This window comes from Vipera ursinii, assembly GCF_947247035.1.
Source record: "Vipera ursinii genome assembly, chromosome: Z".
Classification (NCBI taxonomy): domain Eukaryota; kingdom Metazoa; phylum Chordata; class Lepidosauria; order Squamata; family Viperidae; genus Vipera; species Vipera ursinii.
The window spans coordinates 22,193,474-22,211,973 of NC_139517.1; the positions used below are offsets into that span (position 1 = coordinate 22,193,474).

Consider the following 18,500-nt stretch of genomic DNA (forward strand, 5'->3'; position numbering starts at 1 on the left):
TTCAGGCTGTCCAGCTGCGGAGCTTGTCACTGGAGAGGGAATGATGATGGAACTTTCCATGGGCTCATGTTTTCATTCCTTAACTCTCACTGTAGTTGAGGTCAAGAAGGCTTGGCATGGTTGGGGCCACTCAGGACTGGTACTTATAGGTGATAGTTCCAGGAACAATGGTCAAAGACAGGTGGTAGGGCAGGCTGGGCCTGTACTGGAATAGAAGACAAAACCTGCTCCAGATTATGCAAATACTGAGTAACAGTCTTCTCTTCTTCATTGACATTCTTGAATACCTTCGTGCAACTCTCCCATTTATAATTTCAAACAGGACAAGGCAAATTTTCCAGAGTTGAGGCCTGTATTGAAATGGCCTCACCACTAGATGTCACAGCCTATCCAGCCATTGTGTACCATCCACAACATCAGCCAAAAACAAAACACATAACTCCTCCCCTTCTTCAACATTCATTTCCTTCCTATATCTGCCTTCAGCCTCCCATGTGCGTTCTCTTCTCTCAACTTTACCTACAGTAAGTAATTTTTCCCCTTTTACTATTAATGTTTCTTTCCAACTTCCAAAACTATCCATGTCTCTTCTCCTTCTTAGCCTGGTGCAGAACCCAGAAATACAGGTAGGGAAAGCCCACCCCCCCTCAGCCTCCCCTAACATTCTCTTCTCCTCATTCAACATCCACCACGTCTCTTTCTTATCAACTTTGCTATAACCGTCTATCCATGAACAATCAGGCTAAACCTTTATCTGCAATTCTATCCAGAATCAACATTCATAAAGACATTTAGTGCAGCTTCACAAAGGAAAAAAACACGTAATGAGATATTCTGAGTTAACGTACTGAATATATTATATGTGTGTATACAAAGACTGAAATTAGAGCATCAAACTTTTTGAAAACATTTACAAATCTAAGCAAAACTATTCAAAATCATTTTCTTAAGGTTCTTTGTTTTATAATACATTTAGCTTTCAGAGAAGGGAGAGCTTGTTGTCATTGGTTACGTTATCAGGTTAGGTCAGTTACATTATTTTCGTTTTGCACACACACAATCATTGGCCACCAGCCCAAAACTCTGAACAGAACTAAAGCTTCAGCAAAGAGGGGAGTTGGGGGAACAGGATGTTACAGATTCTGCATTTCTAAGCTTTTGAACACAAACTGCAGCAGAGAAATGAAATGATACAATTGCAACAAGAAGAAGCATACTAAACAAGTTGTCTTTGTTCTTTGTCCCTGAGTCCATACACAAAATAGTGTGGTATTAATCCATGTCTAAAGTAACATTTTTAATAACATTTTTATATATTTCCAATCAATTAAAGAGGAAAAAGGATGTAAAAAGTAACACAGATGCAGTAACACAGAAAGTCTTTATCTAAACCACTTAATAAACCAAATAGTTATTAAAAATTAGGAGAGTGAAAGAAGAGGAAAAAAGTAAGATTGTTATGCTGTTTATCTTTCCTTAACTTATCTGTGCCTTTATTCCATAGGCCTGTGTTTCAAATGTTACCAATGCAAATTAGTGCAGGTTCGAGTCCCACCAGGCTCAAGGTTGACTCAGCCTTCCATCCTTCCGAGGTAGGTAAAATGAGGACCCAGATTGTTGGGGGCAATAAGCTGACTTTGTAATAATGCCGCTTGGGAGGGGGCGAAAGCCCTAACAAGCAGGCATATACATAGAATGAAGGCTATTGCTAAGCACATTGATTTGTGCTTTAGATTGTAAGCCGCCCTGAGTCTTCGGAGAAGGGCGGGATATAAATGGGATTTTAAAAAAAATTAGAAATTGGGTATGTTATTTTATTTCATATGAAATAGCAAACTTAGAATTTATGTGGGTGGCTGGATTCATTTAGGTGTGTTTGTATTTTCAAGAGTTTGAGGAGACTGAATCCAAAGGATTGCACAGCTCTAAATTTGTAACACTGTTTATTTTACAAAACTGAAAAATAATAAGAAATAGTTTTCCTTTTTTCTGCATATAGAAATAATAATTGTTGACAATTATCTATCTTTGATTTTTTTAATTATTTTTTTTGATTAGCAGAATGAAACTTGGTGTTCTGCCTATTTTTACTGAGAGAAAAAAACTGTGGTTTCAAGTAAAGCACATGATGCTGATGGACCTTTAGCCAGGAAAAATGAAAATAACAAATTAAATATTAATTTGATTTTATAGCTTTCAATAAATGAAATCCTGTTATCTGTATTACAGGCATCACCACCATCACTTTTTACAAATGTAGAGGGGCTGGCTGAAAGGCTTTGGAGGAGCCTGGCCAGGGAAAGGGAATCTTGGATTGCTGCTGCCGGTTTTGGGTGCGGCAGGCGTGGATCGGGCAGAAGGAAAGAAAAAGAAGGAAAGAAAGGGGGTGGGGGAGGCTGTTGTTGCTGTTTGTCGGAGAGAGACCAGGTGAAGTCAAAGAGGGGTTGGAGGTTTTAAGCTGGTCCCTTTCTGTGAAGAAGGGGGGAGGGGGAAAAGGGAGAGTGAGAGAGAGTGGGAAGGTGGAATTTTATTGCTTCCTTTTGCAAGGGGGATATCCCAAGTGGAGGCAAGGGAGAGAGTGAGGAGAGAGAAAGTTGCTGGGCTTGCTAAATTCAGATTTTAATAATAAAGGACAGTGGGGAGGGGTTTGACACCGACGAGACCTGAGGTTGCAAGCAACAACAGAAGAGAAGGAGAGGCTGGTTGTTGCTGCTTTGGAGACTAGCAGCCATCCAAACTTTGACTATTGCTCCTTGTGCAAGTTTTAGACATTGTGGGGAGTTGCCCTGAGGGACGAGCTGTTACTGCAGAACATTGACCATCTTTGTTCATGTTCCTATTGTTGCCTGGAGCCAGGGCTTTTCCCCCACCCCACTTGTTTCCAAACAGTCACTGGGAAATCATTGACTATTGCTGCTATGACTGCCTGGGGCTGTTAAACACACCACATATTGACATATTGACTATCGGGGCTGGCAATCTTTGTTCCTGAAAGCCCCCTTTTGACAAAAAGAGTCTGCCACCTCCTCACTTCACATGAGCTTCTGCTAGAAGAGACACTTTACTAACATCTAGGGAGCACAGCTGCAGAGCTCGACGGAGGGGAGTGGGGCTGGAAGGGCCTAGGCTTTGGCGGCCTCTGAGGGGGTAACGCCACACAAATAATCTACCTATCAGATCAGCTCTTTGGAATGTATCTCGCTTATCACCAGTAGATGGACCTCCAAAATTAAATAAAAATGCCCTAGATCTCATGAGACAGTTTAATTTTTTTGTAATCTTGACCATCTTGACCATTTTTAATTTTTTATATATTTTTTAGTTTTTATTATAATAAATGGATTGTAACCTTGGATGAAACTTCATTATTGTATGTGTGATTCTGATTGAGAAATCTGATATCCCTGCACTGTCAATGATTTTGAGATAATACATTTCTTCATAAGACAAAAATCTACTGAATGCGCTAGGCACTGGGGAAAGCATAGGGGTGGAAAGAGACCAGCCTTTGAGTACTTTTTTCTTAACTGTCCCAAAGGTGCTTTTTTCACAACACAATTGGACTTTCTTGTTTTTCTTTGAAGACGTGAAGATGTTAAGGAAAATAGTCTAGCCTTCCTGGACTGTGCAGTATACATTTAGGATGACAGAAGCCTTAACACTGAAATTTACAGAAAACTCCCACACACAGATCAATATTTACATTTTGATTCTCACCACCCACAGGAACACAAAATGGGTGTTATCAGAACCCTACACCACCAAGCTGAAGGCCTGCCTATCAGCAAAGATGGTGTCAAATCTACAAATGAGCATGGCTGCAGCCATTTTCCTTCTCTTTCTAGGTTGCCACGCAGAACGCTAGTGAAAATAATCTTTTGTCCCGTGGGAACTAAGGTCATTTGTTCCCGAGATTAGGGACTGGGCGTTGCATAAAACCCCCATCAAATAACCATATTGGGGAATATAATTGCTTGCATAGCTTTTATGGGTGAGCCATTTAACTTTGTATTGGAAAATTGTGTATCCAGACTTGGTTTCACTCTTGACCATGCCGATACTTTGTAATTAATAAAAATGTTCTTTGAGGAATTTGCAAGCTTCATAGTTCTGCTTTATTTGTCTCTGTCTGTTGGAACCATGACATTAAACCAAGTCTCATGAAACTTTGTTTTCTCAGAGTCCTGGACCCCAACCACCTACCCACTCACTTTTGGGAGACCGGTAAAGACTTGATGAAGATTTGAAATGGAGGAGAAGAGTGAAACCGCTGCTAGCCGCAATGAAACTCCGGCTGCCAGAGCACAAGCTGGCACTCCAGCCATCGACGAGGTATCACTGGCAGGGGCTTGGCCAAAGGCCAAGTTACTGCAGAAAGGAGCTACGATCCTGGCTGCCCTCTATCAAGCCGAGGCTGCCCCTCAGCACAGGAGCACTCCTGTAACTGCTGGAGCGGAGCTCCTATTACTACCATCCCAGGGTTCTTCATCTGTGGATAGCAAGAAAGGAAAGGGGTGGATGGGATGGGGCGACTCTGGAGAGTGTAGGTTTCAGTCTTCAGTCCACAGCCCCTTGCTCAAACAGCTGAAGAAGTTCAACAAGCTGGAGGTAAAAAGGATATGATTCCTGTTACCCAGGAGGTGGGTGCCATGCGGGGGGGAAAGCCAAGAACTACCCATCTCTTCCCCCCCTCGCCAGAGTCCCATAGGGGGCCCGTTTGTTCAATGACCACCCCCTGTGTCCATTTGTTGCCCCCCCCATAATTCCTCGCCCAGACAGCTTGCCCTGTGTTGAGAGTTCTATGTTGGAGGGGTGGTTCTGGGTCTGGAGGGGATCTGTCAGGATGTAGACGGTCTAGTCTGGTAGTTAATCTTTTGCCCCAGCGGAGCTCTGCTGGAGACTTTCCAGTAGTTGTGCATGGGGTGGTGTGCTGTGATAAAAGGAATTGAGCCAGTCTTCGGTGCCAATTGCCGGAGATGATTTTCCGCAGTGCCTCTTTGGTTGATTTCACCATCACCTCTGCCAAGCCGTTCGTGGATGGGTGAAATGGAGCCATGGTGGTGTGCCTAATAGAGTTCGCCGTTGTGAAACTCTGGAATTCGTAGGAGGTAAATTGGGGGCCGTTATCGGAAACTATAACATCTGGAAGCCCATGTGTTGCGAATAACCCTCTTAAAACTTGTATTGTGGCAGTTGAAGTTGTGCTAGTTACTGGTGCCACCTCTAGCCATTTCGAATAGCTATCTACGACTATTAAGAATGATTGTCCCTGGAATGGACCTGCATAATCCATATGGATACGAGACCAGGGTGTCTTTGTAGTTTCCCATCTGTGTATGGGAGCATGTGGCTGGGCGGCTCTAACAAGTTGGCAGGAATAGCAGCCGGCTACATGTGTTTCAATCTGCTTATCTAATCCTGGCCACCAGACATAGCTTCTGGCCAGAGCCTTCATTTTGATGGTCCCAGGGTGACCTTCGTGGAGGCTCTCTAACACCTTGAGTCTGTGTTTGTCGGGTATGATTACCCTGCTACCCCATAGTAGACACCCTTGATGGGTGGATAATTCCTTTTGCTTTAAAATATAAGGTTGGAATTCTGGGTCTGGGGGTGTGTATTGCCAGCCAGACGTGACATAGCCTAAGACTCTGCCTAAAATTTTGTCTGCAGCAGTAGCTGCAGAGATGTCTTTAACAGATAATGGGCATTCTGGTAGGTCTGAGATAGCCAGTATTCTTCCAGCTGGTGCTGGGTCTGGGTCGACTATTGGTTGGGGCAGTCTGCTAAGGCCATCAGCATGGCCCATGGATTTCCCTGGCTTGTATTCCAAGTTGTATGAATAGGCTGACAGAAAGGTAGACCATCTCAGGATGAGGGGAGATAATATTTGTGGTGTTAGTTTGTTTACTGTAAAAAGTCCTAACAGGGGCTTATGGTCAGTAAAAATGGTAAAGGGTCGGCCGTATAGGTAGTCATGAAATTTTTTTACGCTAGCTACTATAGCTAAAGCCTCCTTGTCAATCTGAGCGTAATTACGCTCAGGTTTTGACAGCGTTCTGGAATAGAACGCTACAGGTGTCTGTGTCCCCTCTTTAGTTAAGTGGCTTAGGACCGCTCCGATGCCGTAGGGAGAGGCATAGCAAGCCAGACATAAGGGCAGCTGTTCGTTATATAGGGCTACTGTTATATTGCTGGAGAGTAAGTTTTTTAATAGATTAAAACTTTTATCATGCTCAGATGACCAAGTCCAGGGTTTGCCTTTGTCTAATAGCCTATGTAAGGGTTCAGCAGTGGAGGCTTTATGAGGCAGGAAGGTATGATAAAAGTTAACTAACCCTAGGAAGGCTTGAAGTTCTTGTTTATTTTTAGGGGTTGGTGCTGTTTTAACAGCTTTAATTTTTGTTTCAGTGGGGTGAATTCCTTTAGCGTCTATTTTAAAACCTAAGAACTCTGTTGAGGGCACCCAGATGGAGCATTTGTCTCGTTTTAATTTGAGACCAGCCTCCCTGAACCTAAGGAGCACCTTTGTTAATTTGTCAGCTAGGTCTTTTTCTGATTCCCCTGCAATTAGGACGTCATCAAAATATGGACAGACCCCGGAGATCCCTTTAAGTGTTTTTTCCATGATTTCCTGGAAGATCCCCGGGGCTGCAGAGATGCCGAATTGAAGGCGGTTGATTTTAAATGCTCCCTTGTGGGTGACGATTGTCTGAGCTAAAGCGGTGTCAGGGGTGACAGGCAGCTGTAAATACGCCTGCGCCAAGTCTAACTTGGCAAATATGGCGCCTGACTTAATGGCCGCGAGGATGTCTTTGACAGCCGGGACCGGGTAGGCATGTGCATTTAATGCGAGGTTGAGGGTCGCTTTATAATCGGCACATAATCTTATTTGGCCATTTGGCTTAACTGGGGTCACTATGGGTGTCTCCCACTCAGCCCCTTCTACCGGTTCTAGGACTCCTAAGATAGTTAATCGGTCTAGCTCAGCTTCTATTTTTTCCCTCAAGGCGAAGGGAACTCTTCTTGCCTTGATTCTGACAGGCATTACATTCGGGTTTAGTTTAAGTGATACGGGCGGTCCAGTGTACTTCCCTAGCGAGCTGTCAAAGACGTCCGCGAATTGAAGGCAGACGGATTCTAAGTTTGACAGCTGAATGGCGTTGACACCTGTCAACACTATCCCTAGTGCCTCAAACCAGTCTAGACCTAGTAGGCTGATTCTGTTTTCTTGGGTCACAAGAATAGGGAGGGATCCTTTAAATTGTTTGAACTCCACGTGGACGGAAGCCTTTCCCTGGAGTTTAATGGGCGTTTTCTGGAAGTCAGCTAGGCGGAGATTGGTGGGTCGAAGGGCGGGCCGTTTTCTACTTTGGTTACAAATGTCCCTGTAGGTTTGCCACGAAATGAGTGAGACGGAGGACCCAGAGTCCACTTCCATCTCACAGGGGATTCCATGAATTAGAACGTCCACCTTGACTTTGGGCTTAAGAGTGCTGTGGACTGTGTATTCCCCCGCCCTTCCCCTCACATTAAGCACTAGGGGTTTAGGACTGTGCCTGGCTCTGGGTGTGTGTTGGCTCATACCTGCGGTTGTCACCTCCAGTTCATGCAGATTTTCTCGACTCCGGCTGCGGCACACAGCTTTGAGGTGACCTGTCTTTCCGCACCCATGGCATTTGGCACTGCGGAACCGGCACGTTGCTCTCGGGTGGCTTCCGCCGCAGCTGGCACACTTAGCCCTGTTTGGCTGGAAGTTGGCGCCCCTCTGATTGTTGGCAGGCCCCCCTCGGTAGTTGCGTTGCAGCCTGAGCTTTTCGAACCGCCGCTGTACCGCGTCAATGTCCATGGAGACGTCGTCATCTTCGGGACCGCTGAACCCGCTGTCCTCCTGGTGCACGGACCCACTGGGCCCGCTGTCAGGTGAACGTCGGTTGTCGCCGTGGCAGTCCTCGTATGCAATGACTTCCCTCGCCACATAGGTCATTGTCATTTCTGGCTTGGCGATCAGCTTCTTCCTCAGCCGTTCGTCTTTGAGCCCTATGACGATCTGGTCCCGGATTCGGTCTTCTAAGTCCGGGAACCGACACCGTCGTGCGGCGTGTCTGACCCGAGTTATGAAGTCATTTGCTGGCTCGTCAGGAAGCTGTAGTTTTCGGGTGAAATTTACTCTCCAGAAGAGTTCTGACTTGATGGGCATGAAGTATTTCCTCAGCCCCTCGGTCAGGTCGGCGTAGGAGATAGTGGCGATCGGCTCAGGGGTGAAGATTCCCACAGCGGCATCATATACGGCCGGCCCACTGAGCCAGAGGAGGGCGGCTGCCTTGGCCCGGTCGTCCGTAATCTTCTTAACCACCAGGTATCCTTCTACCTGGCCCAGATGAGACTCCCAGCCTTCTGGGTGGCGGGTATTGAATTCTCGAATGTGGCCATGGTTCGTCATGCTGTCTGTAACTGTGGGTGCCGCTGCTTGCGTTGAAGGGAAGTTCGGCTTCTGAGTGACTTCAGCGAGTGACCAGCTCAGCTAAGGGAAAAAATCTCTTCTCCCCTTAGGTAGTGACTTCAGCTTAGGCAAGCAGGCATCCCACCCTCGTCGCCAGTGCTTTGATAAGCAGGCGAGACAGCGAGTTAACAGTTTAACTCTTTATTTAGAACCAGGCAAACAACATAAGAACATGACACCTATTTATACTGGCAGCTGTCGGCAGTTTGACCAATCAGGGGTGAGTTCGTTCCTGCGCCGTTTGTTTCCGCCAATCGGGGCCGTCCGGTTTTGACAGCTCGGAGCTGTCATCGGTAGCGCGTGTTGAGCTGTCAGCCGGCTGGCGCCTGCGCAGTCCTGCCCGGCAGCTTTTGACAGCTGTCAAAAGCTGCCGCGGCTTTTACCTCAGCCCTGTTAACTTCTATTATAACACAACGTGTGAATACATAACAATAAGTAAATACACAACACCAGTCACTGCTGCAAAGCTGTGAAAAGCTCCCAGAGGGGAAGAGAAAAGTAAAACTGGGCATGTCAGGACCCGAGCATTGAGGCGTCCCCTCCCATTGAGCTTGAGGCCAAAACATGATTCGAGCCATAGCAGATGCTGGCACCTTCCGACAGTGATGAGAAAGGCAAGGAGGACCCTATGGTGAGCCAGCCCATTCCCTCCTTTGCCATTCCCGCTAGGCTAATAGTGCTCAAAACAAGAGCCTGTATGAGCTTGAACATCCTAATAGACTCAGGGGGCACTCAATGCTTAATTAACCTACCCACCATAGTCAAACTGGACATCCAAGCCAAATTACTGCTCCTACCCATGAGGTTTGAACAAGCTGATGGTTCCCTCATTGGAGTATCCCTGCCGCACACATAACAGAACCTGTGCATTTGGAAATGGGTCAGCATTGGGAAATAATCCATTTTGTGGTGGTTCTGAAGATGACTGAAGCAGTAATTTTGGGAGTAGCATGGCTTGATAAATGGCATCACTACATCTGGTGGGAGAAGGGAATGCAGAAGTTAAGACTGGGGACAGGACTCCTCTCACCTGCCACTGATGATAAAATAAAGACACTGTCCATCAGTGAGATTTAAGGGGAGCCCCATGAAACCCTAAAGACTGTAGCTGAAAAGCTGCTGGGGATTCAACTTGTCCCCACTGAGTACCGTGATTTAGTGGAAGCATTTAGTGAAAAGCTTGTAAGCCGCCCTGAGTCTTCGGAGAAGGGCGGGATATAAATGGAATTTTTTTAAAAAAAGGAATGTGACATCTTCCCCCCACACTGGGCTATGGACTGTGCTATTGAAATTTTGCCCAGTGCCAAGCTCCCTAAACTAAGGATGTACTCTATGATGCCCAGGGAGATGAAAGAACTGAGAGAGTACATTGATAAAAACTTAGCTTGTGGTTTCATTCAGCCAGCCAAATCACGCATGGCTGCTCCCATGCTTTTCAAGGAAAAGAAAGATGGATCTCTTAGATTATGCATGAATTTTAAAGGGTTAAACGTGGTCAGTATATAAAATATATACCCCCTCTCCCTGACAAAGGATATGTTAGCCCACCTGGCTAAAGGAAAAGTTTTTACCAAGCTGGATATAAGAGAGGCTTATTACTGGATCTGGATTAAGGAGGGGGACAAGTGGAAAGCTGCCTTTAATTGCCCTTTAGGGAGTTTCCAATTTAAAATGATGCCTTTTGGACTGCAGGGGACCCCAGCTGTGTTTATGCAATTGATAAATCAAGTGCTCCATGATCATTTATAGAAGGGGGTTTTGTTCTATCTTGATGACATCCTTATTTACACCAAAACCATGGAAGAACACATCAGTTTGGTTTGTGAGGTGCTAAAGAGATCGCTAAAAGCCAAACTGTGTGCAAAGTTGTCAAAGTGTGAATTTTACCAGACACGCCTTGATTATCTGGGGTATCGGATTTCAAATGAGAGGATAGAGATGGACCCACCAAAGTAAAAGTGGTGCTACAATTGCAACCCCCATGCACTTGTAAGCAGCTTCAAAGCTGAGTTTTGCCAACTTTTACTGTCAATTTATTCCATCTTTATCAAAGATAGCCATGCCAATCACCGATTTACTCAAAATGGGGGGGGGACCCTGACCTTGTCAGCCATTGCAATGGTCGTTAAAGTGCCAGGCTGCATTCGAAAAACTAAACAGACTCTTTGCTGTTGAACCCATCCTTAAGCACCCTGACCCTGAACAAGAATTCATCATTCAAGCCAATGCAAGTGACGTAGCCGTGGGTGCCATTCTCTTAGAAAAAACCCACAGGGAAAATTACAACCCTGTGTTTAAACTTCCTGAAAATTAACTGACACTGAGAGGAGGTGGGCTATTTGGGAGAAAGAGGCTTTTGCAGTTTGTTGGGCATTGCTAACATGGTGTCATTTCTTGGAAGGGGGGAAATAACTATTGAGGTGTGGACTGATCACAAAAGCTGATAGTTTCAGAAATACATTTTAGCTTTAAAAAATCAAAAACAAACAGACCATATTAATATGAAGTAATTATTGATCTCAGAATTATCTCCCCAAAGTATTCATGTTTTTATGGCTCTATGGAAGAAAACATATTTGTCACCTGCAACAATAGCCTTAGCCTGTGTCATTAACTTCTCAAAGAACCTGCACATGCAGAATATTTTTTTTCTTTTTGGGTCATCTGTGTTGAATTTGCAATAATGTCATGATGTGATATGTTCTTTGCTACATTGTACCATACATCAGGAATATTTCACATTGTGTTGGATACAGAAGCAAATTAAACTGACTGAGTCTCTATGCTGTCCTGTAGCAAATTGAATGATGTATCCAGAGGTGATTCAAAAATCAAGATGCATCCACAACTGTAGAATTGAAGCCCCTTCCCTTTTTACATGCAAACATACTTGGATTAGATCCTGATTAAGCTAAACAAAGTTTATTTAGAAATAGAAGGACCTTAAATTAATCAGAGATTTTCTCTTTGATTTTAGTGAGATATATGAAGTACCAAGTGTTTAAACCTAAAGCCTATTGTTTAACTCATTCCTAATTTGAAGTTATTTGCCTATTTATGAAACATTTTCTTTGGCAACCAATTATTTCTTCTAAAAGGCAGAAAGAATGAAGGAATATTTGAAATACCAGTTTGAGACATTGCTATATTTTTAAACTCCCTTTTGGGGGGTTTTAAGCGGTTGTAATAGCAGAAAAAACTTATGTAACTATATAAATAAACCTGATTAAAAGCACTTCTTTGGGCCTATATATTTTGCCCTTTTATTACATATTTATTTACTTTATTAGTTGCTTCTTACAGTTTAATTCAGGCCTGATAATAATTATATACAATTTTGGACAAAATATGCAAATAAGTAATCCAGCACTGGAAGTCAAAATGGAGAAGACTTCCACAGCTATCATGTATTTACCCTTGGTGCTCAGGTAGGTGGGGACAAAACAGATCCAGACAGTGCAAAACACCAGCAAGCTGAAAGTGATGAATTTGGCTTCATTGAAAGTGCTGGGCAAGCTTCTAGCAAGGAAAGCCACAAGGAAACTAATGAAAGCCAAAAATCCCAAGTAGCCCAAAACACAGTAAAACAGAACGGAAGATCCTTCATTACACTCCAGAACAGATTCCTCAATCAAAGAATGAATGTCCTGGTCTGGAAATGGGGGAGCAACACAGAGCCAGACAGAACAAAGCATTGCTTGAATTAGAGAACAGAAAATAACTATGGAATGGGCCAATCTTTTGCCCACCCATTTCCTTATTCTACTTCCTGGCTTGATGGCCAAGAAAGCTACAACCACTGTGATAGTTTTTGCCAGTATCAAAGAAACAGCCATGCAGAAGATGATTCCAAAAGATGTTTGTTGGAGGTAGCAGGTGACAGCATGTGGTTGGCCAATGAATAGGAGGGGGCAAAGGAAGCAGAAAAAGAGGCAGATGAGCAGAGAGTATGTGAGGTCCCGGTTGTTTGTTTTGACAATGTGAGTATTTCTGTGCTTAATAAAGATTCCTAGCACAAAAACTGTGATCAGAGAAAAAAACAGAGACAAAGAAACTAAAATGATTCCCAAAGGTTCATGATGGGAAAGAAAATTTGGGATCTTTGGAAGACATAGATTTCTGCCTTTATTTGCGTATTGATCTTCTGGGCAACTGTAACAATCATCTGAATCTGAAAAATAGAATAGAAGCCATTGCTGTTTGTCAAATATATCACATGGAGACTGGGTAAATAGCTAGAATGGAAATGGAAAAGTGAACTTTTATCCTTCTGCCTTCATTCCTTTTTAAATGCTTCAAACTACTTGGATGTATCAAAATTACCACTAATTGTAATGAATTTAATCTCAGGCAAAACACTGTGCCTGGTGATAATTTCATTATTTCAATAAATTAATTCTTATTAAAGAAATACCCAAGCCTGCAAATTAGATGCCACTAGATATTCACGTACTTCTGTGGCCACATAACCTCTACATAAACACACAGACACAGACACAGAGACTCACACTCACCCATGTTTCTCTGCATGGTTTTGGCTTGGTTGGTTCAACCGGAAGCCCCAGGTTGGTTGGTTGGTTGAACATCTTCTGCTTCATTTATAATTTTTAAATTACTATTATTGCAAGTTTCTAAGTGTCATTATGTGGTCAAGCATTTTTTTGCCAATAATAAATAAACATGCAAAAGATTAAACATAAATTGAGAATAGAATTGGCATTAAGAGTAGAAAGTGTCATAAAAGAAGAAAAACAGTTCATCAAACATTCTTATTTTTCTTTCTTTTTTTAAAAAAAGTTTTATTAGTTTTCCAACTTTACATCAAAATATAAAAATGTTTATAAAGCAACGTGGTGATTGGGTAAGCAATAGTCCAGTAACAAAATCATTTGTGCCTATCTCAGGTTAAATCATCTAAAAATTTCCTCTCTGTTTCCCATAATTACTATGTCACAGTCAAGTTAATACATTTCTAGTTATAGAACAATCAGTTAAGATATTTATCAATATATTTTTAGTTATAGTTATCACGTCCTGCTTTTTAAAATTTTACCCATTTTCAATTACAGTGCTCCAATTTAGCTTTTAAGATCCATAGTATTTAAGTTTCGGGTGACCCCAATTTCCCCTATTTCATTAGATAATAGTTGTCATATCTAAAATACACATATTACATAGTTAGATAAATTCTTGTTTTAGTTCACAAATACATTTCACAAATATATTCTATTTGTCATCCTAGTACCTCATCACTTACTAATAAAGTATCGTTTATTATCTCAATCCAACTTCCATATTATAATTCAAAACTATATTCTAATAGGCAATTTTAATTTCCATTACAGGTCTAAATACTAAATATTAAATCAAATAAGATCTTTTAAAGTCACCCCTTGTCCCATTAAATGAAATTGTAGGCTTCTCCATTATAGATAGAAAAAGAAATAAAATAAAAAAAAATAGAAATAAAAATAAAACCATTTTTTTAAAAAAATCTAACTCTGGCTTTCTTTTTATGCCAGATAGGCTTCCATACCAGTGCCTTTAAATCCTCAAATGTATTTCCCTTCTTTCCTACATCTTATTTGAATCAAGGGAGACCATCCAGTTGTCAATTTTTGAAAGGAACTGGCCCCTCTGTAGTCATTAATTTGTTGCTCTAATAGTTCAAATTTTCGTGTTTGGATCAGTATATTTGTTATCAGTTCAGTCTGGTTTTCTTTTTCTTCCGGTTTCATCTGGCTTAGGTGACAGGTCATGTCCAGTGTTGTAGTTGTTGTATGGTTGTCTAAGTTTTCAATAAGTTGTAGTTGTAAGTCTTTAGAGCTCTCCATCTTAATGTTGTTTTCTCCAGTTTGTGTTGTTTTTTGAGTTGCAGGTTCTATAGCTGAGATCAAAGTTTGGCTATCAAAGTACCAATCAATTGTACTTGTTGTTCTTTAAAGTCCTCTGTCTTGGTATTAATTTCTTCCTCTTCTGTTGCTTTTTGGATTGTAGATTCATTAGTTGGAATCAGGGCTTCATTTTGTAAATTTAGGCTGGCACCTTTGTTTTTTAGTCTAGCTTTCATCTGTTCAGTAATTTCAAGGATTGTTTCAAGTGTAAGTTTATAATTAAGTTGTGGATAGTATTCCTCCATTTCTAAAGTGTTTACAGCCTCTTTAGTGGAGGCTGTGCTGGACCAGTATATATTCAGCTGCTCCATTTTATATCTAGTTTAGGAATTAGGAACTATGTTAGTGCTTTGTGTATCTATTGCCACATACATCTTTATGGCTTCTTCTGGGCATCCGTCTGGGTAGACTTTAGCCAGACAGATGTGAGCGCATGAACGAGGGCGCAGTGAGTCTCCACATATTGCCATGCAGTGGACATTGATCGTTTCTGGGTGCTCTTTGGAGTCACATTGATACTCCTTTGACGTAGAAGTGGTTGAGGTCACTTGCTGTGGCTGCTTAAAGTCTAGGTGCAAGGCCCCCGGGTGCTTGTTACTGTTGCACAGGTGGCATTTCACCTTAGCTGTGCAATCTTTGGCTATGTGGTTGGTAGACTCACAGCACTTGAAGCATATTCTGTGCTTTTTGAGCAGGGCCTTTAGTTCATCCATGGATTTCCTTTGGAATTCTCTACATCTGTTTAGAGAATATGAAGATTTATGAAGTGGACAAGTCAGGCCTTTATCTGATTGTTGAGGTCCAGGTTGAGTTGTCCTCTGCAGACGCTTGTCTGAAGTCTTCTTTGGCCAGGTTGTGACCTCTGTCTTGTGCACAGAAATCTGGGTTTTGCCCCTCGTGGTTTGGAATGGGCCCTTGGAAGCACCAGAGTTCTGGCTGGTCCGTTTGTCCACTGGAGATGAATTATCTTTGTCATCGTGGTTGAAGGTGTTGGTGGACCATTCTGCTTCAGCGGCTACAAATTCTGCAAGAATAGCAAAAGGGGGGGGCTTCAGGATTCTGTTTCCTATAAACTTCAGCTATATCGACCCATTTATTTCTCAACTCCCTTGGTAGTTTTTTGGTGATGAGCTTCTGCTTCTCGAACTGATCGAGGCAGTCAAGCCTCGGCATGTTGGGCTCGCTTCTTACTGATTTTAGCATTGTGAGTGAATTGGCCAAGTCCAACAACTGCTTAGGGTTATTGATATTGATGTTGGGGAATTTGTGTAAATGCGGTCCAGGAACAAAGCCTCTGTCTGTGCGGGTTTGCCATACCGCTTCTTGAGCTTTTCCCAGGCTTGCTGAAGCGCGATAACTGGGTTGATTAAGTGAGCTATTTTCGTGTTCTTTACTATCTCTGCAGATGCTGCTCCCAGCCATGCCGTCATGAGCCTGAGCTTTTTGCCTGACGATAGCCTTTTGCCATGGAGGGCTTGCTTGAACTCATATTTCCACAATATGTATTCCTTCCCCAGTTAATCAGAGAATTTCTGTATACCTTTCTGTATACCTTTGTATACCTAACTTGGATGCCAAGTTTAGCCTTCCTCTGGAGGGTATTTGAGGATACGTTGGTGCTGCGTAGGAGGTGTAACTGGGTCGAATTGGTGCACTGCTCCCGAAAGTGGGGCCATATGCCAGGGCTGGCAAGTGATTTTCTTCAGCATGTTGTCTGCTGAGGGTAACTTGCCACGGCGCATACAAGGGGCCTTGAGGGTTTGGCCTGAATTCCTCTGCCTTTACTTGTTGGGGAGGATCTCATCATTCAGGTGGTGCATTGCCATCTCCCTGGCCAGTAGGCACATCTGGTGGTCGAGATTCTCTTCCATGGTTGGGCGTGTAGGTGGCGCCTTGGGATGCTGTTTACCTTTGACACTAGCCTGGCCTGAGCCCTGGTAATCTCGTCCTGTAGCAGTTGTTCTTCTTGCTGTGGAGTTGTCAATGATGCAGATGGACCTGTCTGGTTACCACACCTGGTTGTGGAGATTCTCCATCCTGCCCTCTTGGTCTTGGGGGATTTGCGGGTAACTGCAGCTCTCCTGCCTGGTCCTGTCAACTCGTGCTCTGGTTGTCAACGTAGGCCTGCACATGCTCCTGTGGGCTTACAACTTCTAGCCTTTCCAAATTGTGCATGAAGGCAGCCCCCTGAACTACCTTCTGAAAGGCTTCTGCTCTTGCTGATGCTTCCCACTGGTGCTGAAAAAGGTCAGGCTTGGCTTGGACTCGCTTTCGTCTGGCGTCCATCTGAGCAGCTTCAGCTTTTCGATTGGCTGCTTCTGCCTCTCATCTGGCCTCCATCTGTGCAGCTTCTTCCAGTTTGGCTAATTCATCCCTTTGCAGTTGCTCCGCTTCTGTCACGTGAAGAGCTACATTGGCCACTTTGGCTTCGATTGTTGCTTGGGCACCTTGGGCGGCAAAGCTCTCTGCCCTGGAGGCTCGGGAACAATGGCTGTGGCAAGAAGATGCCTTGGAGTGACGGGAGGCCCCTGAAATGGAAGGTTGTGGTGACATGCTGGAACCCGCCAGAGATCATGGTGGGGTATGACGAGAGGGTGAAGCCTTGTTAGAGGTGTGAGAGGGAGCCATGTGTGATCACTGGGATGATGTATGCAAATGACGGGACACTTCAGATGTGGCCTTCTCGATTGGTGTCTTTTTCATGTGAAATTTGACCTCAGGGAGGCATCCTTTACTTTCTAAGAAATGCTTGTGTTCCTTGTTGTCTAACCTGAGTTGTTGCATTTCCTTTTCGAGTGTTGGATCCCCTAGCTTCAACTGGACCTTTTCAAGACAATGTTTGCATTCTTTCCATTTGAAGAAAAACTCCTCTGCTGAAAGAATGTGTTCCAGGGAAAGCTTCTCTTTAGGCACTCGGCAGAGTTCCTGTAATTTCTCTCAGTTTCTTTTGTGGCATTTATAGAACCCATCCCTTTTCTCCATCAAATTCAGCTGCATGACTCCTGTAGGCTTTCTTTGTTGCCTCAGGTCACAGGGTTTCTGGGATGTCTTTGGCTTCACCGAAGCTTGGACGTCAGCTTCTGTGTACAAATCAAGGTGGGTTGTTTGAACCAGCTCTTCTGAACTAATAGGACACTATGTCATGGCTAGGACAGGTTCAAAAAACTTCCTAGCTATTTTTAATTAATTCAGTGAGCTTTGCTCTTTGACCACCAGGGAACACCTTATGTGTGTTTAGAGACTTCAGGAAAGTTCACCCTTTGGCCACTAGGGTGGCACCATTTATGTGAGTGGCAACTTCAGCGAAGTTCACTCTTTGACTTCTAGGGAGCACTGTTTATGTGTCTGGAGACAAGCCTTTTATTTGCAGAGCAGCCGCCGGGGTGCTGCTTGTGTGAGTGGGTACTTCAGCAAAGTTCACCCTTTGACCACTAGGGGTCACTGTTTGGAAGCAAGCCTGTTATTTGCAGATCAGCCACTGGAGGGTGTGCTGTTTTGCATGAGCAAATGCTAGCCTGTTATTGCCCCTAGCCTTCACTTGGACACAAGGTCAGCCAATTTTTTTTTCTTAGGACCACAAATTGTAAGCCGGTCTGGAACTCCTAAGGGACTGCCTGTCCATGTTAAGAACTTCAACCATAGGCTGTGAAACTGTGCCTTTAACAAAAGTTAATTTGCTCCTTGTTCCTTTGTTTAGAACTAGCGGGGATTGGGTAGGGTTGCTTTGCTTTAGGCTTCAGTTGCATAAATGTAGACTTATTGTTTGCAGGTTGCCACTAGAGGCCGCCACGTATGGGCTTCTTATGATGTTCCAGGGCCACAAGCAGTTTGATGTTAAATGCTTGTAATTCAAGCACTTTCCACCAGAGGTCGCCAGGGGTTGCTGCCTGCTTTGAAACTAGGGCTGTCTTGTCTCACTACATTCCATTAATTCCAAAGGGAGGGGTGGTGTAGAGGCTAGCAGTGGCTTTCTCCCACCAGTTCCTGTTACCAAGGCAATTAATTGTTTTATTGATCTTTTATGGCTGAGCCAGAGAGGCTGGAGAAAGAGGAATGCTTGCTTTGAACTATGCTGAATTAAGCAAACAGGAGGGGTTAGGCTACCT

At 43.6% G+C, this 18,500-nt stretch overlaps 1 protein-coding gene and 1 long non-coding RNA gene across 2 annotated transcripts; one reads left to right on the forward strand and one right to left on the reverse strand.

Annotated features, from left to right (window-relative positions):
- Nucleotides 1-461: 461 nt before the first annotated feature.
- Nucleotides 462-2,239, forward strand: LOC310650369. Its single transcript, XR_014494354.1, has 3 exons — nt 462-524; nt 1,505-1,592; nt 2,062-2,239. It is a non-coding gene; the product is annotated as an uncharacterized lncRNA (long non-coding RNA).
- A 9,539-nt stretch (nt 2,240-11,778) lies between these two features.
- Nucleotides 11,779-16,680, reverse strand: LOC310650015 (vomeronasal type-2 receptor 26-like; the record flags this gene model as incomplete). The annotated part of the gene is made up of 3 exons (XM_083378850.1): nt 11,779-12,554; nt 14,906-15,418; nt 16,494-16,680. 3 exons carry the CDS (start codon nt 16,678-16,680, stop codon nt 11,779-11,781), a joined length of 1,476 nt encoding a protein of 491 aa, XP_083234976.1.
- Between the last annotated feature and the right edge of the window lie 1,820 nt (nt 16,681-18,500).